Below are 22,189 nucleotides of genomic sequence, written 5' to 3'. Positions count from 1 at the left end.
AACGATAAGATCTGCGAAAAATGAGGTAATGCAGAAATTGAAACTCAATTTTGAACGCAGGTTTTGGTACAATATTTTTCCGAAAACAAAAGCCTCGCGATTCCGGTAGTTGTGCGAAACGTGAAATCGCAAGCAGTGCACGAACGTCCTGAGCCAAGCCACCGTTTCGACCGTGACGGAAAGCGAAGCACCGGTTGTTTTCGAATCTAGAAATAGAAACCCGCCAAGAAGCGAGAGCTCATACTGACCAGGGTTCAGCGGGCTTTAGAATTTCATTATACGGTCATAAAACACACACTCGATCGCGTAAATCCCGTTCGAGCTTTCAGAAAATTGGATAACAGACAGCTGCAGGACTCTCAAAGAAATCGCGTCGATTTCGATGATCAAAATTCTTTACGATAAAAGCACAATTGGGTGAAGAATATTTGAGAGAAATAGATTCGTAAACCGTGAAATAGAAACGTCTCGCAAGCCAGCGGACCGTTAAAGAACCGGTGAACTAAACCTGGACAGGGAGTGAAATAGCGGTTGGAGCCGAGACAAATTATAGTCGGTACCTACCGGCAGACACGGCATCGTCTGTAACCGAGGCCTGATGGTTATTTAGATTACTGATCATTTATTTTTCTTCCTAGTTGGTGCATGAACAGAAGCTCCAGACCACGTAGCGCGGGGGTATCATCGTTATATCCTACACTCTGCCGTGGCTCACGCATGCAACATTTTTGTTTTCACACGCGGATGCTTCTCCCTCCGTTACTGTCGTCCGCACTCGCGTAGTACGATTGCGCGGAGAAGAGTAAAAAGTAATCTCTTTAACGAAACGGTAGCGCGACGGGTCGCCTCAGCTTTGACGTTGCCTTAGCATCCATCTACTCGAGGACCGAAATACCTCTGAAGTTTGTCAGTTTCCTAAACGATTTTTTATAATTGACACCGATGCACTTACCAGTATGGGTCCGTCCACCTCGTCCGTCGTTGAAACTGTCGCTCCGAACCATTGGGCCGTTTTGTTGTCCACTTGGTAGGCCGCCCCTGGTTTCGCGTTCCACATGTTCCCTGCAATTATATTAGAATCATCGCATCAGTTGCGCGTACTATCCGATACGACGGGGATAAGTGGATTTAAAACGGTCGAAACAATCGCGATTTCGAAGTAGGTACGAGACTGCCAGGTGCAATATCTGGTTCGGAATTGAGTCTTACTGCACACTCCCTGGTTTCCGCAGGGGAGGCGGTATATCCAGTTGGCAGGGTCGACTCCGCTTCTTCGCGGAGAGTAACCTAATACGTCAATGAACAGGACGAGGCTCTGCTGGTGTAATACCGTATAACCGAGAAAGACGCTATATAAGTATGTATAACGAGACAGGCAACTCTGCGAGAACATTGCCGGCGAGTTCCCGCAACAGACGCTTATTGCGTATACCAGTACCAGGTGCAGCACCGTGTTACGTATCCTTCAAGTTTCAATCCAATTCCAAACCCGAGCCAGTTGCCGCCGCTTCATTCAAGAGAATCCAATGCTGTTTCTGTCTCCCGTTACGCAGAGTACTTGACTCTGCCTACTTTCCTTTTTTGATTCGACAAAGATGTGACTTTAGGTTATACGCCTCCGATGGCTATTCTACACATCCCGCATGCCAAACTTTTGCCTTTTCGAACCTTTGTTTACCGAAAATCTACGGTTTAAGCGAAGCGCGATGTGCTTCCAGTAACGTGCAACAAACCGCGATCAAAAACGGATATCCGGAACGCCTGTCCGGAACGAATGGAAACGTCAGATTTTTTCCAAATATAGTTCTTCCAAGAGACTCGGACTCGGACTCGGGTTAAGAGTACGCAGCCGGCGATTTCTTCGGCCTTCGTGTACCTCTGCGGTGAACCCGTTACCCGTATGGGTCATTCGATTTCCGTATAAAGAGAAACGGTGGCTGCACTGTCGAGCTGGGAACACCAGCTGCGGAGACGGTCAACCACGTCCAGAGCCAACACGTTCTCGGCTGTATTAGGCGGTGCTGGTTCTTGCGCCGCGTTTCATGCTTCTCCGTATCTCATCCACTTCATCGTCAGGGTGCAGCATCGCGACGACGAACACCGACGCGGTGGTATCATCGTCACCGAGTGACGCGGCGTAGCCGTATGGGAAGTTGGTGACCTCCGAGGTCATTCTTCGTCGACTCCCATTCGTGGACATCCACGTTGCGCTGCGGGATTTTTTCACCATGGTTTGCCTCGTAGCGAACGAAAGGAAATCAGTGGATCCGGATCAGGGTTACACGGACTGATGTCAGGGTTTATTTTCGAAGATGACTCGGCAAGCCGAGGCTGGTGGGTACTATTTTGAATCTAGACCAGTTTCAACCGGCGCCTCGTAATTAGCCATCGCGGGAATAATCATCGGTCGTTATTACGGGGTTAACTGACTTGACAAAAAGGGTTTTAAGTGGCACGTTAACGTTCTGTAATCCAACAGTTTCACGCGCAATTTGTTTGACTGATTCACTTTGACGCATTGAAAATACCCCCAAGGTCCAGACACGCGCGATGTTCTTTAATGATTTTGGTATTCGAATGGTATGTAATTGGACAAGAATCGTTGTTTGTCGAACAACAGGAGGTGGCTAATTATCCTCGGATATATCGACCCACCGTACACGGTCTCTGCTACATACCCATTTATACACGTTTCGCGCGTACAGGACTAAGTTTGCGAGAGGCAGAAACACACGGCGTATTCTGTACCTGCTACCGAATGAGAAAGTTGTAGAAGCCAAGTCGATATACTAATTGGCTCTACACGGATAACAACATAGCCGAACCCGGCGGTGATCGAATCGTTGATCGGTAGCCGCTGCTACTGGTTTCTGCAACGACGATATGCCGCTGCTGGCCATGCATTACAGGTATACCCATCCCGCAGTCTCAATCCCTGGGATACCCGGATCAACCTTGACTTACGATCAGAAAATTAAAGATTCTTTAATAGCTACATTTCGCTGCTTGGTTTCGTGTCAATTTCCGGTACGATTCAATTACCAGAAACGGTCGAAGATCGAGTTAAATGTTTGGGTTAACAACTTGGTATCCATCGAGCACAACGCGGTTCTCCGCAAACGTGTCTACATCTGTTATAATATGGTCTCATGTGAACGCCCACGCAGGGTTCACCAGAGCTTTCTTTCTAGGGTCAGGGAGAATGTAGGTCATGCGTTAGATGAAAAGAACACTCCCGAGTCGTGGCATTCTAGTTAGCGGTGCTAAAAGTTTCTCGATTGCATACACTCGAGTCGCGTGTATCGTAGCCAGTGTGGAGGGCTAAAGTACCAACATGTGACATGTGTATTCGAATTTGCAACAGACTTTCACAGTCTCAAAACACTCTTTAATCTCATCGCTTGATTGTTAATGAATTTGTTTCTATGGTTTTACGAGCCTCTTTGAACCCTGTGATATTATATACCGGGTGTGGCTAAAGAAGCTGGACGGTAAGCGTTTTAAATAAATTAAACGAAATTCTTTGTACTAAAAATTTCTTTCAACATAACGCGGCTCGCAATTCGTTACAGTAAATGTTGATACAGACTTAAAAATACTGCGATGACCGAGTTTTGTTATTAAATTATACGTCTAGGTACGAGTATTCTGAAATTGTACAGTATGTTTCCTGCCACCAGATGGCGTTTCTTTTGTCAGCTCACGAGTTAAGCCCACTTCCTTTACATTGTACAGTGATACATAACGCATATTTTCTCTCCCTCTCTCTCTCTCTCTCTTTTTGTTTTGTTTTTATATAGAAGTCGCGTCGACACGTAATAAGCCCGTATACTCATGCCCATACAACCTTGCAGAGAGTCGTAGGTAGTTATTTTCGGTCCATGACGGAGCTGTATAGTCGGAAAAAATATGCTGTATGCACTCGGATTTACACGTAGGTACAAGCGTGGAAAACATACATCGAGACAGTTATTTATCGCAAGGTGACGATCAAACGACGTTAAATACTCGAGCGTGTTCCATGGAATGTATGATTTCACCTCGAGCTTCGTTGATGACCGTTAAACTTGGACAGTCATTTTTTCGTTTATCTAGATACGGCGTTAAATACCTCGCCGGACCTTCAGACCTCGTTAAATATTTTCCGTCATTCCTGCCTTATCAATAACTTGCATTCTGTTGGATGCGTGTTGTCTCCTTGTCGCACTTCAACTCAAACTGTCACAGTAACTTGCACGGTTATCAGGTAAACGTTTTCTGTAGTCAGTTGCTTGCGTCGGTATGTTTTTTTTCTTGCTTTATGAAAATTTCACTTCATCTCAATTTCACGCTCAGAGTCCATGCGTTCATCCGCAGGTGGGAAACGGAATTCAAGGCGAATTAGCCGGGAATCGACGACCTTGTCCGGACATCTTCGTAATCAATACGAGAAGTTGTTTGCTGTATAAAGACGCGTGTCCAGAACCGGTTGATCCCAGGAATCGATTCTGCTGTATTTTTACTACCTACTTGCCTTCCGATCATGATTCTTACGAGATAGCTGTGCAGCTCTTATACCGTTCAAATTATTATACCGCAACTGAACTCTGACGAGGATTTTGCTTTTTCTCGGCAGTCCTTTGATCCTTATCTTCGAGGAACGATGCTAAGTACTCAATTTTCCGTCACTTTTACGTATAATCTTTTTGGGTGGGGGTAAAAACATAGAAGAGTCAAAAAATTGAAAGGGCACGATATCGAATTTTTAACGAGGCGAAAACTTGGTCTATAGAATTTAAAAATATTGAAAGTAGGAGGATGGAGGAGTAAAAAAATAGAAACCTCAGAACTCCTTTCGATAATATAGAATCTTTTGAAGGTTTTGACCTTTCTACATTTTATCGATCCGTATTGCGACTTTCTATATTTGCACTTGCCACGTTATTATATTGATATTCTGGTCCTTCTATCAATCGACAATTCTAGTTCTTAATCCCCACCCATCTTTTTCCTTCGTCGCTTGGCTCCGAAATCCTTCGAAATCTACTAGGACTACTGTTGTCTGAAATTAGCATAAGTCAGAACAACTTACCCTCTGGGTCGAAGTTGATCTGCGAACAGTTGTTGTCAGTAGCGAAATGACAGGTGTATACTGCACCTCCTTTTTCCACGCCCTCTTGCCTAGTTTGGGCAGCTGGCGCACCGACTATAACCCTGAAGCACAAAACAGACATACATTAATTAAATATTACTTTATACCAACTGGTTAGTTTAATATCGGCAATTTTATATCTGCTTACGTATTGCATACGTTTCATAAATGTGCGGTATTCAAGACCGTGTACCTGCGATGGTTGCCCAATCAGATCATTCAACTTTGACATTTGAGCCCCTCCAGAGGCACTCTGGCATTACCTTACCATAAAAGAGCGAACTACTTCCTGAGCTGTGCGAAAAATGTGAATTTCGAAACCTTTCACCGTTGGAAATAAGTCATTTTCGTTAATATAACGATGCATGTTTTGCACACGCTTCGAAAGTCGAGTCGGAACGTTTCGTATGTTGATTATTGCAATTTTCTGATAAACAGCCCTGAAGAATTTCATCTCTCTTTCGTGATAAATGGCACATGAATAGGTTGTTGGTGAAAAAAACAAATGTTGGAATTAACGTATAACTTATATCTCACGCCGCAGCGGAAAACAATTCTGAACGAGACATGATTGTGTTATATCCATAAATTCCCAGTCAACAGAAGACCCTCCATCAATAGTTCACGTCATCCGTTTGACTCACCGATTACACGGAACTTTGTTCATCGTATGTCCTGTACTAGTGAAATCGCGCAACAGCTATATATACTCATCGTTGCGGTATGTAATTAATGTTGATTTAGTTTTTAAGCCCGATAAAAAATCAGGCAATACTCAAAACCGCGCTCGGTTACAAACATCCTGACGAAAATAATTACATCGCAGTCTCCAACGCCTTGGATTAAGTGTACTTTGAACCCATATTTCCTCCCCGACTTTCGCAGTGATCGACGAAATTATCAACCGCTGTGGATTACGCAAATACAGGTCAGCAGCGGTCATCGGCGTGCCGAAGATTCGCGTTAATTCAGCGTGTGACGTGATCGCGAATTAGTAGACTAATTCGTCATTTCGATACCAGGAACATAAAACACGCGCTGCTCGAGAATAATAATTTGTTTGGACTAGGGCTGAATACGAAGTCAGACCGCAGTGTATAAAATGTGCTATATTGAGAATTTCTCAATTATAGTACGTATAAAGTTACTTGCGACAAGAGCTGCTTATGCATTGCGTGGATGACGAATTACGGTTGGCAAGAAAACCGCGGGAGTCTCGTCGTCATTTGCAGTTCTGATATCTTGCATCTAAAACACACCGGTGCATCATACCTTTACATGGGCACGCATAAACGAGCCTGGGTAAAAGATCGCGTACCATTATGATCAGATTCTTTAAGGGAAGGTGTACATCTTGGACGATCTAAAATCGTACCTATTGTTAGGAGTATTTTGATTTTTTTTTTAAAGAAAATGATAACACTTGGAGCAATTTCAGTTTGAGGGCTTTATTATTTATAATTTCAAGAACATTTTAGATTTTTTTAATTCAAATTAATAACGAAATAGCGACATGGCGCTTACAAGTAACGAGCGACCACGTTTTCCTTTACTTTAAAAAAAGTGGTTTCATTTACTTAAAAAAAAAAAACTCCTAACAATAGATATGATTTTAGACCATCCAGGCTGTACCCCACCCCCTAAAAACTCAGCGTCCAATTTACCACAAAAAAAATTGCCCATTATCTTCATCGGTTCGATAGCCAAGGTTCGTCTCGCGCTCGGCTTTTCATGCAACTCACAACGCCTCGACGCAGATGCTTATGGATCTGGTCTATTACCGAGATTGGATTGATGGACGAGGTGCATCGGCCTGTGTAGTCAGCTGATTTATTACGCGCAGGCTGCATGTAAAAGAATAACATACACGTCCAGCCCACTCTGGTGCACTACGTGAACGCCGCGTTGTTTGTGGACGCAAAATTGGGCTAACACATGCACACCTCTCAGTCCATTATCGGCGGTGCAATTATTTATTACCAGGGAGCGCCCGCCGCGTACCTTATTCCGGAAGTGAGAAAATTGTAGGTGACTACAGCTCCGAGTGAAGCATGGGGTATCATGGTTTTGACAACTAATTGCAAGTGTATTTTTATCGTTACGGTCGGCTTTGCCAGGTTGTAGCGCTTTTTATTTACCGCCACAATTATACCCCGTGCTACGAAACCATCCGTACGTGATTCAACGTTCACTAATAAATTTTTACTATTCGCCGAACGACAGACAATGTTCAACGATGAAATAACCGTCCTGATGCGATTATCGAGAATCGCGCTGCGAGATCATTTCTTAATTTGGAAGCATATGTACGGTACCGAGTACGGCATTCAACATTCATAAACACAATTTAAAAGGAAGTGCAGGTCTTGGTCGCGATTAGTCATACTCGGCCTTTTTGTATTCCTGCCAAGGTTTGCCGGGAAGAGTTTGAACGATCCGCGGGGACATCCGCCCCTCTCGAATCCAACGACTCTTCGTGTAATCCCCTCACGAAAATGTCAGCTCGCCTGGCATCTTAAGGACACATTTTAATTGCCTGCCTGTCACTTGCACAGTGGCAGGATCTCGGGGCTTCGCGTTCATTTATTATTATCTACCCCGGGCAGTAGAATTCATGAGGATTAATCCTGCGGAGGCACCGAATTATCGCCCGTCTTCGAAACCGTCTGAATAAATTTAACCGATATGCGTTACAATTTTAAGAGGGCGTAACAATTCGTTCCCTGGCTTAATTCCGGAGCAACGAAATAAGTCATTATCTCGTCACGGGAATGAGCCGTCGAAACGTTGATTCTTCGGTGGCCCTCGGGTGGAAAAAGAATAACTGCCACGCGTTTCGGTAAAACAAACTTAAGGAAGGTTTTAACGGTGTTACGCAGCTAGTCAAAATTCGGTTGCGTAGCGTGTTTGACTGGCCTACCAGGTTTTTGAGAATTTGGCTTTCTCGTCCGTTTCTCCATAAGAACACGTGTGGAATAAGCGAAGACATATTTGCTTACATCTCATAAACAATCCCGTGAATCGGTACAAAATTTTTATCTGGCGATTGAATCACATAAATCTATTGAATTGCCAAATTTTATCGAAAACCGAATGTTAATTCTGGTATGGTTGGAAATCCCTTAAGTGTAAAGCCCATCGAAATTCGGCCCGCAAGCTGAAGCGTAGCTGAAACCCCCCGCCGTTTTATCGGTCATCCTTAATCGTTTTCGGATATTGCTTTCGCTCCGCATGTGTGTTGTTACGATATAAATAAAATTTCTGACTGACATTGACAAATGAAGTGTCTCGTTCGTAGGATAATTTCCGCCATGTAAGTTATAATTTTTCTTGGAGCCGCTCCTGGATAAATTGTCGATAAGAGTCGCCTTTTTACCATCACGGTGAGGATATCGACGTCGTCGAAACGAGAGACGATTCCCCGAGACACCCATGAACGTGAACTCGTGAGATTTGCCTAGTAAAGACTCTCCGCAAGGCCTTGACACACTGCCGTTACGTATACGACTTGATAGACGTCGTGGTGGTCTGTGCACGTTACTATAGAACACCGCATAATCTCCTTGAACGAACACCGGGTATAACTCTGAGGTAAAATGCAAAGTATCAGTCTTACTCCGATTGAGTGTGTTAATATGCAAGTACGTGCGCGCGTGTGTATTTATGAGCACGAGTAAAACGCCATAAGCGACTTACGCAATCAGGGCAATTCATTCGGCTTAACGCGTGCTTACATCAGCGGAGAATGATCGCAGACCCTGACACACACGCATGGTCTTTTATACTTATCAAGTGTCCGTTGTCGTTTCATCTGATGTTGCGAACGTCGACTGGTTGATTCTTTTTTCGCCTCTATATCTTTTTCTTCCCTGCAAATGTTTGACTTTCACATTTTTTTACACAAACACTGCGCTTCAAATGGGTGCGAAATTTCATTACCGATGAGAATCTTCATCTTCCAGATAAACGTTCGATTTTGAAAGCTCGTGTAGCGAAATTCTAGACGAGTCATCGCTTAAAATGTCTATTTGCTGTTGGATGATCCTCGAACATAGTGCAAAGTCTACTCTAACACCTCGTGAGTAAATTACAGTGTACAGGCGTATTGTTGCTTCAAAAGTGTCAATCGTCAACTCACATGCCATGCATATACTTATACTGTACCACGTATACTATTCCATATGCACGAATACTTGCGCAATAATGCATCGTTTAAAAATGGAATTGAATCGTCGTCGATACCATAATAGGCTGGTTTATTTTTTGCCTGTTTTTTTCAAGGCGCCACCCGAAAAATGAAGAAAAAAAAGTTAAAAAATGAACCTCTCTAATGCGATAATCACCTCTGTAAGCACGCTGATTACTGCAAATCTCGTCTTTAGAATACGTATTGTTTTTCACTTTTATCTGGCAAACGAATGGCGTTATCTTATTCCCAAGAACATTGCGATTACCGTTATCATCTCGCGAGTTCAGTCGCATGTCGAGTTATCATTCGTTGCGTGGGACGGGATGGTTTCGCATCCGCAGGCCGCTCCTCAATCTTTGCTCTACTCGTTTCTGCCCGTCTTTCATTCTCTTCGCATCGAAGTGGATGTCGTAGAATTTTACTCTGGCCACCGTTATTTGCCGGTGAATCAAACGAACTAACGACTATCGCGTAGCTGCAATTCTTTTACGCGCCGATCAGGTACAGCGGTTCAAATATAGGCATACGATGCCACATAATTCAATTTAGCAATGGTTCCTTTGCACCGTCGAAACTCACGCCAACGCAATCGCGTTTCAGAATCTACCCACGTGCAATCCTTTCATTCATATACTCGGCCATTGGATAGCATGAATATCTCTCTAATTGCAGCGGATTCAATTCTGCACCATATGTCTACCGTTGTTTCGGAAAATTACGGCTTCGAAGCCGGCCAATTTAATTTATTTCGCACTTATTGAACGGTAGCTCAAGTCTCGGAGCGCGACTGATAATCATCTGTCACAACAGCTATGTATGAAAAGAAGAAAACAGGACGACGATGCGTGTAGCAATAAAATAGGTCTGCAACCAAAAAACTGCACAGATTATTTCATAAACTTTTACTCGCCGAAACTGGGAAATATACTCAAAAATTTTCATAGCGCCAGGTTTTTTCCACGAACTCGTGTTTGTAGTTTCGTTTAGAGTGAAACTCTCGTTTAACTCGAAATCTGCTATCCTATTCTTGATTCTAAAGATCCAATGCAAAAGTGATTTCTTACTTTCATTTAATATGTATCTGACAATGAGTGAGACTCGAGAATAAACGGAAAATGGAAAGCTGATGTGTATCAAAGAGAAGAAGATATTTCATAGGGAAGAAGAACGAACACGAAATGTTGAGTACATTTCATGAAGAAATTGGTTGTCTAATTTTATAAGAAATATCGTTAAGTTCATTGTAACGAAGGCGGTGGTTTATTCATTATTTTTATGCCTGTATTCTGCAAAAATATTGCATACAGCACACTCGAAAGCATAATATTTACCAACAACATCCCACGCATGGGAGTTGAAATAAAATATTTTTGTTGCAGTCCCGTGCAATTAGACTGATCTGCCTCACTTTCAGAGGCCATTATTGTAGTTCCTTACGACCTTAAGTGGCAATTGAAACGTCTCGCATCATTAATTGCGCAATAACACCGCGAGTTCCTGACCTCGTTCTTTTTCGGTATGCGTCGCCTTCTTATCTCTTCGGTTATAATGCAAATTTGCAAGAATCTATCGTTATCATATATATATATATACTCGAGTTAATAAGTGGGTTACATCAAACGATGTATAAGAATAGCCACTCAAGTCGAACAACAATTACGAAATCGAGGAGAACGCCTGTCTGAACCATCCAACGAACATCGTGTACGGATTGTTTTCTGCATTATCATGCAGTTCTTGCAAACATACATCGCTGTATATTCGCTGAAGCGAACGCGTCGCGATACCAGAATGTATTCGAGAAACCGCCGCCGCATTGACTTATTACACAATGACACAATGCCGGATAGCTAAACTCGTTTATATTCCCATATTTGGGAAAATCGGACGCCTCGATCTGTCGACGCCGTGGAGGGATAACCCGAGCCAGAGTCACCTCGGCGGCGGATTGCTCAATGCCGGTGCTGCTGATCTATGAGAAATCCCGCGTTCCGCGGCTTCGTCGAGCTTCGGTGTCCAATCTCTCGTTCTAATCTCCAATTCTCAACCCATTTGCCTGGCTTCTCCGAACACGCGGCAGCTCTCTAAGGACACGAGGTACGAACGGTTCTACCGCCTCCGTGACAAATTCCTTCGCCGTCAGCCATCCTCGTTTCTCTCCATCTTCGCGCGCATACATCGGATTCAAACTCGCGCCAAAACGACGACCCACGTCACTGATCTCTGATTTCGATCCTTGATCTTCTCACGACTTTACGATCTTTTCTTTACCTCCTCGTCGTCCTTTCGGCTTCACCATTTTCACAAACAAGACGATGCGTGTGAAATTTCACATCGACAGTCGTAGCGCCTTTAAGTAGTAACAGTGCTGTAAGGTTTTGGAAAATTTGATTTTTTTTTATTTACTTTTCTTGTCATTAAATAATATTTTAGGGTCATAGAAACAATATCCAGTTGGTCCTATGGTGAGCAAAATTTTGCTCGTAAAACTTTAAACGCATTTTTCTCGCAACCACTTTTTTCGAAGCGAGAGGACAGATTGCTTGAACACCGTTGCATGAATCGATTTGAAATCTTGACTGTAGCTTCGCAATTTCATTCTCTATGAAAGTCCGTATATACGCCGTTTTTTTTATTTAGCGTAAACTTTCCTTTTTTTTTTTATCTTCAACAACTTACTGGTTTTTTTTTTTTTCTTGGCCAAAAGTCGAATAATTTTTTCAAAAGTGCACCATTTCTACAAAATGTGATTTAAAAAACAACCTCTACGTACTTCCATAGGCAATAGTATATTGATTATGAAATTTTTTCGTTTTTTGTTCCAGGTACTACCTATACTTTACGAAGAATCCGTCCTCCCGTGTAAAAATTTGTAAAAAAACACGTCGGTTCCAAAGATTAGCTTCATCTTCGCCAGTTTGCATCAAAATGATGATACCTATACGACTTGTACGATATTCTTCGAGGTATGTAGATCGTCTTTTTAGATCGCTCGAAATCATGCCTGCTAATCGGATCGGCACACGCCTAATGTGTGACATTGTTCAACGTACGTGTATGCGTGCAAAGAACCGCGTGCTGACGTAAGACGCAACGGCGGAGCGCCACGACGCTACTTATAAGGAGCACCGTGCGAACGTCACCTTGACGCCTTCGCGTCTTTCCGCCCATATCGATACGCCACCCCCCCCCCCCCCCCCCCCTTACCTTTAATACATTTACACTTACGCCGTTATAGGTAATTTTTCTCGTTTCCGTAACCGCCGGTCGCACCAACTCCACAACTTTCAAGAACTCTTGCGAGTTCTGGAATTTCACGAGAGGCCAAAATACCGCTGCGCAAATTCCGAAAACAACATTTCTTCGGATCGTCCGGTACATTCTCAATTTTCGAGGAGGCGCGTGATCGGTCCAACGATTCATTGTCGTTTCTTTTGGTCCTCCAAGATTCAGGTAATTATTTCAGGTATGGATTTCATTGCAGAAGTGGAAACGGAATGGGGTTGTTCATTTATCGCAGTTACGTGGTATTATGTATTGACGTTATATCTTTGCACTTTCGAAATATATTCATCGTTTATACATAATTTTACAATAAAACCACAAGTAGCTTCCAGTCCAACATTTCACTTATTCACGACGAAGCCTCCGTTGATTTATGTTACCATTTTTACCCGAATGTACACGATCGCTGTGAGAATCAGTCTAGATACGATTATTAATCTGAGATATGAGTTTTCGACCTCTGTAAAGTGAAAAAATCTCCATACGTTGCAGCGCAAGACAACTCTGGGATGAATGGAATAATCCTCAAAAAAAAAAAAGATAATTTTGGATGGAATGCAAATGCGTAAAGTATTTTATAGATATAGAGACGCGGAAAATTCGAGGCGATGCAGCTACTCACTAAATACCTAATGATCTTTGAAATTTTTTTATCTCATTCCATTCTAGTCTTCGCCTGTCCAATCCGTAGATGCGTTTCGCTACTTTTCTCAGGTATGGAAACTCCATTAACGATTAACGACCTACGGATAGTTTCAGCCAGGGGCGTTTTATGTTTGCCAAGCAATTTGAGGGTACTCGCGGTTATCAGAGGCTGGTGTGGGCATGAGCAGCAGCTGGTCCGTCGGCAGAGCGAGCTCGGCTCTCTCCAAAATAAAAGGTGGGGCCTGCATTCGTGAGTGACGGGTAAGTTTCTTACCGAATCGGAGAAACGGTTTTTGTCCAGGTTCACGTACGTGCCTGACTACCTAAGCGTCCGCACCACATGTAAGTACTCAAGCTTGATTCTCCCGGCTTTCGCAAGGTCTGGTGCCCACGTTGTGCAACGCCTTCGTTGTACCCCGAGTTGAAAAGACACGAAGTGCAGGCTCAAATCTCGACGTGCAACGGTTATGGGAAAGATGGAAACCATCCGTTCGCTGAAACTCTGCCATAGAACGATTCCATGGACGAGAAACCGCGGTGAAGAAAAACGAGAGTGGATCGATTTTAACATCTTTTGTAAGCTGTAGTTACAAAATCTCGATCGAGAATCCCGGAAACACGAATCCGGTAAACGGTGAAGAAATTTATACGAACAACTCTCGATTTTGCTGAGAAAACGGGTGGAAAAATATCGCGGTTAAAGTTCAATCCGACATTGATCGTCGGTTAATTCGCTTCGAGCGGTAATCGAGGTTGAGTTCATCCGAAATCTCTGCCAGTCTAAGCATCAGAATAGATCGTTGTGAATACTAGATGAACACATCTGCGGTGGTCAATTAAAAACGTATCGAGCGCCTTATCAACTAACAAGCTCAATAAATCTCAATCGAATTATACATATCGTACGTGCATACGTACGCACGTTGTCCCAGTTTTTATCACGCATTGTACGACGCGATGCTACATATAGCATTTTATCGAACTGTGATCAGTTGTGTGCAGCGCTGCGATATTCTCTTGCGGCTAATAAACTTGGCCTGTCATATCTCTGCAACGCTACAGCAGTCCGTGTACCGTAAACACGTACGATATGAATTATTTATCGAATTGTTTCCAGATTCTAATCAGATATCGTCGATCCGTGAATCGGTGTGGGACGAAAGAATTCTATTCTCAATGTATCGAACGGTCGTGGAGGGAATGCGAGGATCGTATTGAATCGAAAATACAATTGAGCCTTCGACTTTATAATCTAATGAGACGTACCTAACCATCTGCAACTCATTCGATATATCAAAACGTGATTCCCAAACGGGTTTGTGTACACATACCTAATTGACTTGGAAACAATCGGACTTGTATCTATAGGTACGCGCATAAGCCGACTGGCAAACAAATATCTATTAAGTAATATGTGCGGGTTCCTTTCTACCCACGCCTCATCTCGGCTCGGCGAGGTGGGTTGCCACACATTTTTTCATCACGTTTACGGGGCACCAAGACGAAGCGGCGAACCTCTCGTCCTATGCGTGCCCACATCGACCAGCCAATAAACTTTGCGCCGATACACGAAGGTTTAAACGCCTGCGGCCAGGACAGCGGCAGCAGACTTTGACGGTGGTAAATAAGGAAAACACGTGCTCGACGAGGCGGGGCCCCGGATACTACCTACGTCACCGTCCACCGTACATCTCGTATTCTCGGCTTTGTTACCGATGGGCATGCACCCACCAAATGACACGGAAATTAGCCAGTCACTCCGCTCGAGACGATCTGCTAACCAGATGTTCGCCTCGTTGTCCTTCTACTTCCTGCATCCTTCGGTATTGGTAGAAGAATTATCACCGCAGCTTGGAAGATTTTTCAGTTATTCCAAGATGCGGTCTAGCGCTATTGTTCTTTCAACTTTTCAGCAGTCTTCGGTACCGAGCGGACTCCTGGAATTGGTAATTTATTCCGTAATTGAGCCTCTCGCTCGGCGACCAATGTTTTGAGTTAACCCTCCGAACGTTTAATCAGTCAGAATTAAGATTTAACGCCGCGATAACGAATGCTGAGAATTGTACTACAACGATCTGTAATTCCATTACACGTGTATGGTTTTGAGAAAAGAAAAGAAAAAAAAAAAACTGTTACATTCTTTCGCGGCAAATTTTATAATTGCTCTTATCGCACATACTGAAATTCGAAACGTTTAACCGCACGGACTTGACGGTGAGTTCGTTTCGAGTCAGCTTGTCTCTGTGAAATCGAACACCGTCAATGAATTCCACGGAGTCGAATGACCGAGGAAATTGCCTATGCGACTTATGGTGTGGAACGCAACGCGAAAACGGCGTTTCTCCTTCCCCATATTCGAAAGAACGCAACCACCGGGGTAGTGAACGACCACTTTAGACCTCACGTGGCTGGGAGTGAAGAGAGGACCGGGTAGCACTTGGAGATAACGAGGAAAGAGTTTCTAGCCGTAGGCCCCGCAGCCTCGTAACTTGTTTTCTGTCATTGCCAGTGGGCATCTTGGCTTATGGGACCACGTTCTAGCGTTTCGTCGTCAGGACTTGGGCAGCTCCACCGCGTCTAATTATAATGCTCGTTACAATCCGCGCCGGTCAAAACTATACCGAGTGTAAACCTTCAGCTTACGCCGAAACCACTGCGGATAAGTTGTAATTGGTGTGAAAATATTGTCGGATGGAAAAATTTTACTCGCATATTCATTTAAACGGACGTTTAAGTCCATGGTTTTCCTTGTTTTGCCATCGCGGTAAGAATGGCGATAAAATTTCGCCCATGCATACATACATATTCAAGCTAGTTGTCCTTTACAGGAGTACCAGAAAAGCCGCTTAACGTTTCTTAGAATTATATTATTGTCGCTTGCCTATATCCCGGAAAGAAAACCCAACGACGGACGCTTGAAGAAACCTGCGATAGATTTTGCGAAATAATTACGGACAATAATTATTTGTGGAAAACTTGTCGAAGGAGGATAGGGTGATTGGAAGCGATCGTAAAACTCGAATCGCTGAAGAGTAATTAATTCGTAAGCAGGTGAAATCAACACGCTCAGCATTCTTAGGCACGCCGTGAATTCGAAATGACAGCGATATTTCTTTATCATTGCACAGCGGGCCGGAAATGGGTGAACAAATTCAGGTCGCATCGGAATACAAACAGTCTGCAAAAATTCATATTCGTATCTGGGTAAGAAAATTTGGATGAAAATAATTCGGCCGGATTGAATGGGGTAAAGCTAATGTGTTAGCCGGTAGAAAACAAGATTCCTGATGTTTCCCACGCAAGATTAGAACTAGACCAGGCACCGCGAGGCTGGTGCAACTGACATTTCCGACAATTTATGCGTCTCCGATGCAACGACGATTCCTTCTAAGGAGTTTGTGTGAAAAGCCTGATTGTAACGACCATTTTTGTCGTGCGGTTTACCATACATATTGTTGCGCAGTCGCCTTAAAAGGCAAGATGAAGAAAAAAATACGGCATCGCGGTGAGAATCACTTCTCAGAAATTGCTTGATAAATGATTGTACACAGTGAAGCAGTGAAACAGCAAAACAACTTGTATGTTACTCGTTGTCAAAGATATCGGTAAACTGATCCAGTTTCGAAGAACACGTGAAGAAAAAGCAGTTTTGAAACTAACCGTGACGACTGAAAACCTTGTGAGTAAATTGCCAGAAGCGATAGGAATGCGTGAAGGCACTTGAAAAGAATTTCAACACTCATACTTACACCGATAGTCGTTAATTGCGGGAATCACGATATGAAAACTCCGTCTATTACACATTTTCCTTGAGTCGATACATATTCTCAGAGACGTGACGAATCGATCTTTATCCTCTGCAGATATTCCACGCTATCATAAATATAGATGGTCATTCATAATTCATTGCACCCAAGGAACTTGTCACCGTGCGTATAGCGTTTCACACTTTATACACATACTTACTTTTACTTTGGGTGGGAAAACCTGATTAGAACGTTTTACGATAGCGGTTAACGGTGACGCCTACGTCGCTGACGCTGGGAGTTTGCAGGAAATGATCGGAATTAGTCGTCTTAATCATCACGAGGATTAGAGAATTTCTCTTTTCGTCTACGATCGTGGTGGTGGTCAGAAAAATTGACTCATATAATTATCATGAACTCTACGCGATAACAGCGTTCGGGATAATCGAAAAAATTTTGAGCCACTGATAAGATTCGGGGTGTCGTTCAACGAGTCATAAATTCCAGGACAATTCCTTTAAGACCTTTCTCCAAAATCGGTACGGACCATACCTACTCCATAAAATTTTATCTCTCTGCATCTTACTTCGTCTCACACTTGCGAAGAGTGGCAAATCGACCGCACTTGGGCGGCGGATGATGGGATAAAAAAAAAAGGAAGGAAGGAACGAACGAAGTGCTGCCTTTCATTCATGAAGCTTGGACGCGACATAGCGTGCGTATGGATTTTAAGAAGTAATGACTCGATCTTACAAAGTGGAGGATCGCCTAGGCAGCCCACGTCACACGCTGCTGGTCCCGGCGATGACCTAATCTCTTGAATCAAGAAAGAGCCGCTTCCATCACGCGCGCAAATATACACGAAAGGCTGCGTCAGTTGAAAAACGGCGATGTCTCACCAATGCAGGTGATACGAGAAAAAAATGTGCATGAATCAAAGGAGTGAAAGATATTTGTACTATCGCGTTACATTCGTCGGTGATTTGACTTTTGATAGGACAACCGCGTATTCATCACGCGAATGTATTTTTGCACGTACTCTCTTCATATCCAAGTTTCGTGATGGTTCACGACGACGACGACGGGACTAATCGTGAAAAGTCTTTCATCGAGGCTCAGCTCATTTGTATATACCCGGTATTATGCGGAGCGAGGGCAGACCTTAGCTAACTGCTAGAAATGAAAGTTTATTTGTGGAAACGCGGACGTACCAAATGACGTGAGTCACGTAGAAAGAAGAGACGCTTTTGGTTTCTCTAGACTCCCTCCGAGTCCGTACCTAAAAACGATCGGTGATGTGATGACTTTTATACACTCCTACCAAAAGATTTACACGTTCAATCGTTGTGTATATACTCTAACAACACTGCACGGTTTTCCCGTTTGTTCTTACTACATGTCTACAGAGGCGATAAGAATTCACTCCTGGTACGGTACGGTCATTTAATTACCGCTCTTCGAATTCACCGGCATCGGCACAAGCTTAGACAGTCATTGATTTTTACAGCTGAACGTGATGTTCCGTGTGAAAAAGTTTATGATCTCGCTATGAAACCCAATTCTTGGAAGATACCGTTTCATCCATATTAACCTTCGACGACCGTTTTGCATAAAACATCAATTTCAGGCTCGATGACGAACTTCGACATCTACTACCTCTGGATTACTCAAGTATAAATCAGCTGACTACGTCATCGTTCCAAGTCACGTTACTCTTTGCGCTGAAACCATTTAGACCCCCATATGTGCTGGTGTAACCAGACACTCTGCGCAAAATGTGCAAGGAAGATATAGTCGCGTGTAATTTTAGACAAAGTTACGGCGGATTATGATACTTATGGTACGAAGACGGTATGTACATCGAGTGATGCATTTTACTGTTAAAAATTCAGTATAAAGTATGATTTTCAAATCCTCACCATCCACGATTATATCTATCCACTTGTTCGGAAACTGCAAATCCGAACATGGAATTTTCGGCCCAATTGTAAATTGTGCAGTGTTTAGTCTCAACGTTGAACCCATTAGTCCACGGTATTGTGATGCTTGTAAAAGCGCAAAAAAGCATCACTACGTGGATCTGCATTTTGAACCGTATCACCGCACACTTATTTATATAAATCACTGATCATCGGTTTTTGCAATTCCACTCAAACTAAGAAAACGAAAGCCGGATAGAAGATTAACCGAGTTAGGTATAAAAATACACTAGAAGCAAAAATAGCCAAATATATTGAAATATTGCGACACTATATTTCCATGGTACTGAACTTCGAGAACGGAAAGAAGAAGACTTGTAATTTTAGTAAAGCATCAAACGAAATTAGAATTGTCCTTTACTCTCGGTGCTACCGGCTGCACGTGGTAGCTAACTTTGGCAGCTACTGTCTACGTTGACGAACTCCGCTTGACGGACGATCGCGGACGCACTGAACTCGCAGGCGGTATTCTTTATACTCTCCCTCAACTGCGGACACACTCAACTCTGCGCGCCATGAGCTCTGGCGGCTCCGAAGCTTTGCAGCCCCACCACATCCTGTAAGATCAGTGCATGTATCTCGTGGCTCCGCCTGAGTACAGGCAACCCACGATACACAAATGAAATCATAGTGCCGAGGCTGCGGCGTCGTTGTAGCGATCGTTGGCTGAAGAATTCATACACACATGCAGTCAACGGCAAAGGCCCGTTTTATATTACTGTGTGATAGGTGAAAAGCAGTAAACATAACCAAACATTAGGTGGAGATTGGGAATAATACTATTTCCTAAAATTCATTACTTAAAAAAGACGAACAGTTATTGAGAGTTGCGTTATGTCTGTTACGACGAGTTTATTTGAGGGTTTGGAGGCGGAATCAGGAGCGTTGTTGCCCGAGAATGACGAAAGTGAGGTTAAGATGACCGGCACAACGTCGTCGTCAGGAGAAGGTGAAGGCATGGATTACTCTGAAGGTATATCGGAGGCGAAATCTCCGGTGGAAGGAGACAATCTAGTACTGTCATCGATGACGATCGAATCTGAAATTGTCTCCGAAATAAATTTTAGGCTAAACGAATGCGACCTTGCCGATGATCGGGGCAAAATGTCACCCGATACATCGTCTTTGGAAGTAATGACAGAATCACATGACATTGATCAAAGCTTCGACGTTTCACCTTCTGCAATGGTGAGGAGATTTTGTAAACGAACCAACTGTTATAGATTTGATGGAAATTATTTTTCAACACCAAACTCTTATGCAAATAATTTTTTATCAAGCAGTACTTTGCCTCTTTCGTTGACTACTTGCGTGTATTTAATACCGATTCATTTTTAGTTCGCAGAATCGGCAGTCGAGGAACTATCGGTAGCTGACGAAAATACCGAACAAGTTCCCAACTGTAATTCGGACCTAAGCTATAAGTGGACAGAAGCTGTTCCTATGCTTCTCTGTAGTGCTACAGAAGAGTACAAGCCTACACCAATATGCGAAAATTTCACAAAAGGGTGCCGTTGGTCCCCTGATGGAACTTGTCTCCTTGTACCTGGGGAGGACTTTAGACTTAGGATCTATGAACTCCCTCGAGAATTGTATTCTGGAAAGGTTTCATCCCGTTTGATTTTACACCCACTCAAGGCTGCGCTGACCGTTAAGGAGGGAGGGGTCGTTTATGATAGCTGCTGGTTCCCGATGATGAACTCCTGGGATCCCTCGAGCTGCTGTTTTGCAAGCACAACCAAAGAGAGCCCCGTCCATTTATGGGATGCTTTCACCGGCGAACTTAGAGCAACTTATAGAGCCTACAATCAGTAAATACATGACATTTGTTACCGTTAATTGATCATACTTATTGAAAATCATTCGATTCTCTGTCTAATAATTTTTTCCGATCTTTGTAGAGTCGACGAGGTTGAGGCAGCCATCAGTGTGCAGTTTGTAAATTCAGGTACAGAAGTTTGGTGTGGTTTTAAAGGTGCCTTGCACACGTTTGATACTAGCCGCCCTGGACGCCAGGTAAACACAATCTACCTGAAAAAAGACATTCCTAACATAACCGGGATTGTTTCCTGCATTCGGGAAAATCCAACTATGCCTGGCCTAGTGGCATTTGGTACCTACTCCAAGACCATAGGTATTCTTCCTTTCATACAAGTCCTGTTTCCAAATTTCTTGAATCAATAACACACGTTGAACAGATTACTCGATAAGGTATCTGAAATGTTATACTCAACCTTCATATTTGATTGAAAAAGTTGACCCTGTTGCGTATTGTTGAATCAAGTAGGTAACTACGACAATTTTTTCATGAAGGCAGGTTTATACAAAGATGGTCCGCTGTGTGCGCTTAAGACTGCAAGCGGAGTGACACAAATTGAGTTCAGCCCCTGCGGGATGAAACTTTACTCAGCCGTAAGACGTAGCAATGAAATGCTGTGCTGGGATCTTAGAAATCCAGGCGTAGTTCTGTATTCCATTCAAGGACGACAAGCGGACACAAATCAAAGAATACAATTCTCCATATCTCCTGATGGAAATGTGCTTGTTTCAGGTAGGTCAATCAGTTTCAGCTGATTTGCCGTTTACTTTTCTATTACTACTAAGAGCTCTTGATACAGGTGGTACAGATGGGGCTGTAAATATATGGGAACAGGATCCAAACATGGTCAATGGGGAACAATTGGACATAAAGCAGACGATAAAGTTATCGAACGATTGTGTCAACGGTGTTAGCTTGCACAGATATTTGCCAATAATGGCCACAAGTACTGGTCAACGAATTTGCGATGAAGAATTAGAGCGATGCAGAGATAACGGTGTACGATTTTGGTGGTGCGGATCCACAGATTGAAACTATCTGTCGATGAGCGATATAATTTGTAATGTTAAATATAACCAGTTGTTTGAAAATATCTATTGAATGGCGTTTTTCTTGTAGAATCTGCTCCAGATCTTTCTTAGTTGCTGGAATTAGAGATGTCTGGTACCGAAAAGTCAAATTAGTTCCGCTCTTACAATTAAATATATCTATGTGGGACTTTTCATGGATAGTGAACGGTAGAGATATCAATCCAAAACTCCTTGTGTTTTTATTTATTGTAATTAATAATTACTTCCTTGTTCCAACGATTCGACAAAAAAAATCTTACGAATGACTTGATTCATGATAAATTGCTTGCAAATCAAGCCTCAAATTATAATTAATAAATTTTCA

General features: G+C 43.1%; 2 protein-coding genes across 4 annotated transcripts in view; one reads left to right on the top strand and one right to left on the bottom strand.

Annotated features, from left to right (window-relative positions):
• LOC124180996 (integrin alpha-PS2) overlaps positions 1-19,446 on the bottom strand; it is a 48,611-nt gene extending 29,165 nt beyond the window's left edge. The window contains exons 1-3 of one of the 2 annotated variants that reach the window (XM_046567042.1): positions 18,916-19,446; positions 5,072-5,193; positions 953-1,062 (exon numbers count right to left, since the gene is read on the bottom strand). In XM_046567042.1, the coding sequence (XP_046422998.1) occupies positions 953-1,062; positions 5,072-5,193; positions 18,916-19,082 (399 nt within the window). In that variant the 5' untranslated portion in view covers positions 19,083-19,446. The remainder of the gene's footprint in view (positions 1-952; positions 1,063-5,071; positions 5,194-18,915) is intronic. The other variant, XM_046567043.1, reaches the window with a different exon arrangement.
• Positions 19,447-19,484: 38 nt separating this feature from the next.
• On the top strand, positions 19,485-21,891 carry LOC124180999 (telomerase Cajal body protein 1). Of its 2 annotated transcripts, XM_046567048.1 has the most exons (6): positions 19,810-19,948; positions 20,043-20,163; positions 20,314-20,786; positions 20,877-21,109; positions 21,293-21,526; positions 21,594-21,891. In XM_046567048.1, the coding sequence occupies exons 2-6, from the start codon at positions 20,080-20,082 to the stop codon at positions 21,824-21,826; spliced, it is 1,257 nt and encodes a 418-aa protein (XP_046423004.1). In that variant the 5' UTR covers positions 19,810-19,948; positions 20,043-20,079; the 3' UTR covers positions 21,827-21,891. The 2 variants fall into 2 exon arrangements, with proteins under 2 accessions (XP_046423003.1, XP_046423004.1); XM_046567047.1 differs by having other exon boundaries at positions 19,485-20,163.
• The last annotated feature ends 298 nt before the right edge of the window (positions 21,892-22,189 follow it).

Source organism: Neodiprion fabricii, chromosome 4 (genome assembly GCF_021155785.1).
Source record: "Neodiprion fabricii isolate iyNeoFabr1 chromosome 4, iyNeoFabr1.1, whole genome shotgun sequence".
Lineage (NCBI taxonomy): Eukaryota > Metazoa > Arthropoda > Insecta > Hymenoptera > Diprionidae > Neodiprion > Neodiprion fabricii.
Note: the sequence above shows the minus strand (reverse complement) of the source record. Positions and strands in the feature narration are given on the sequence as shown.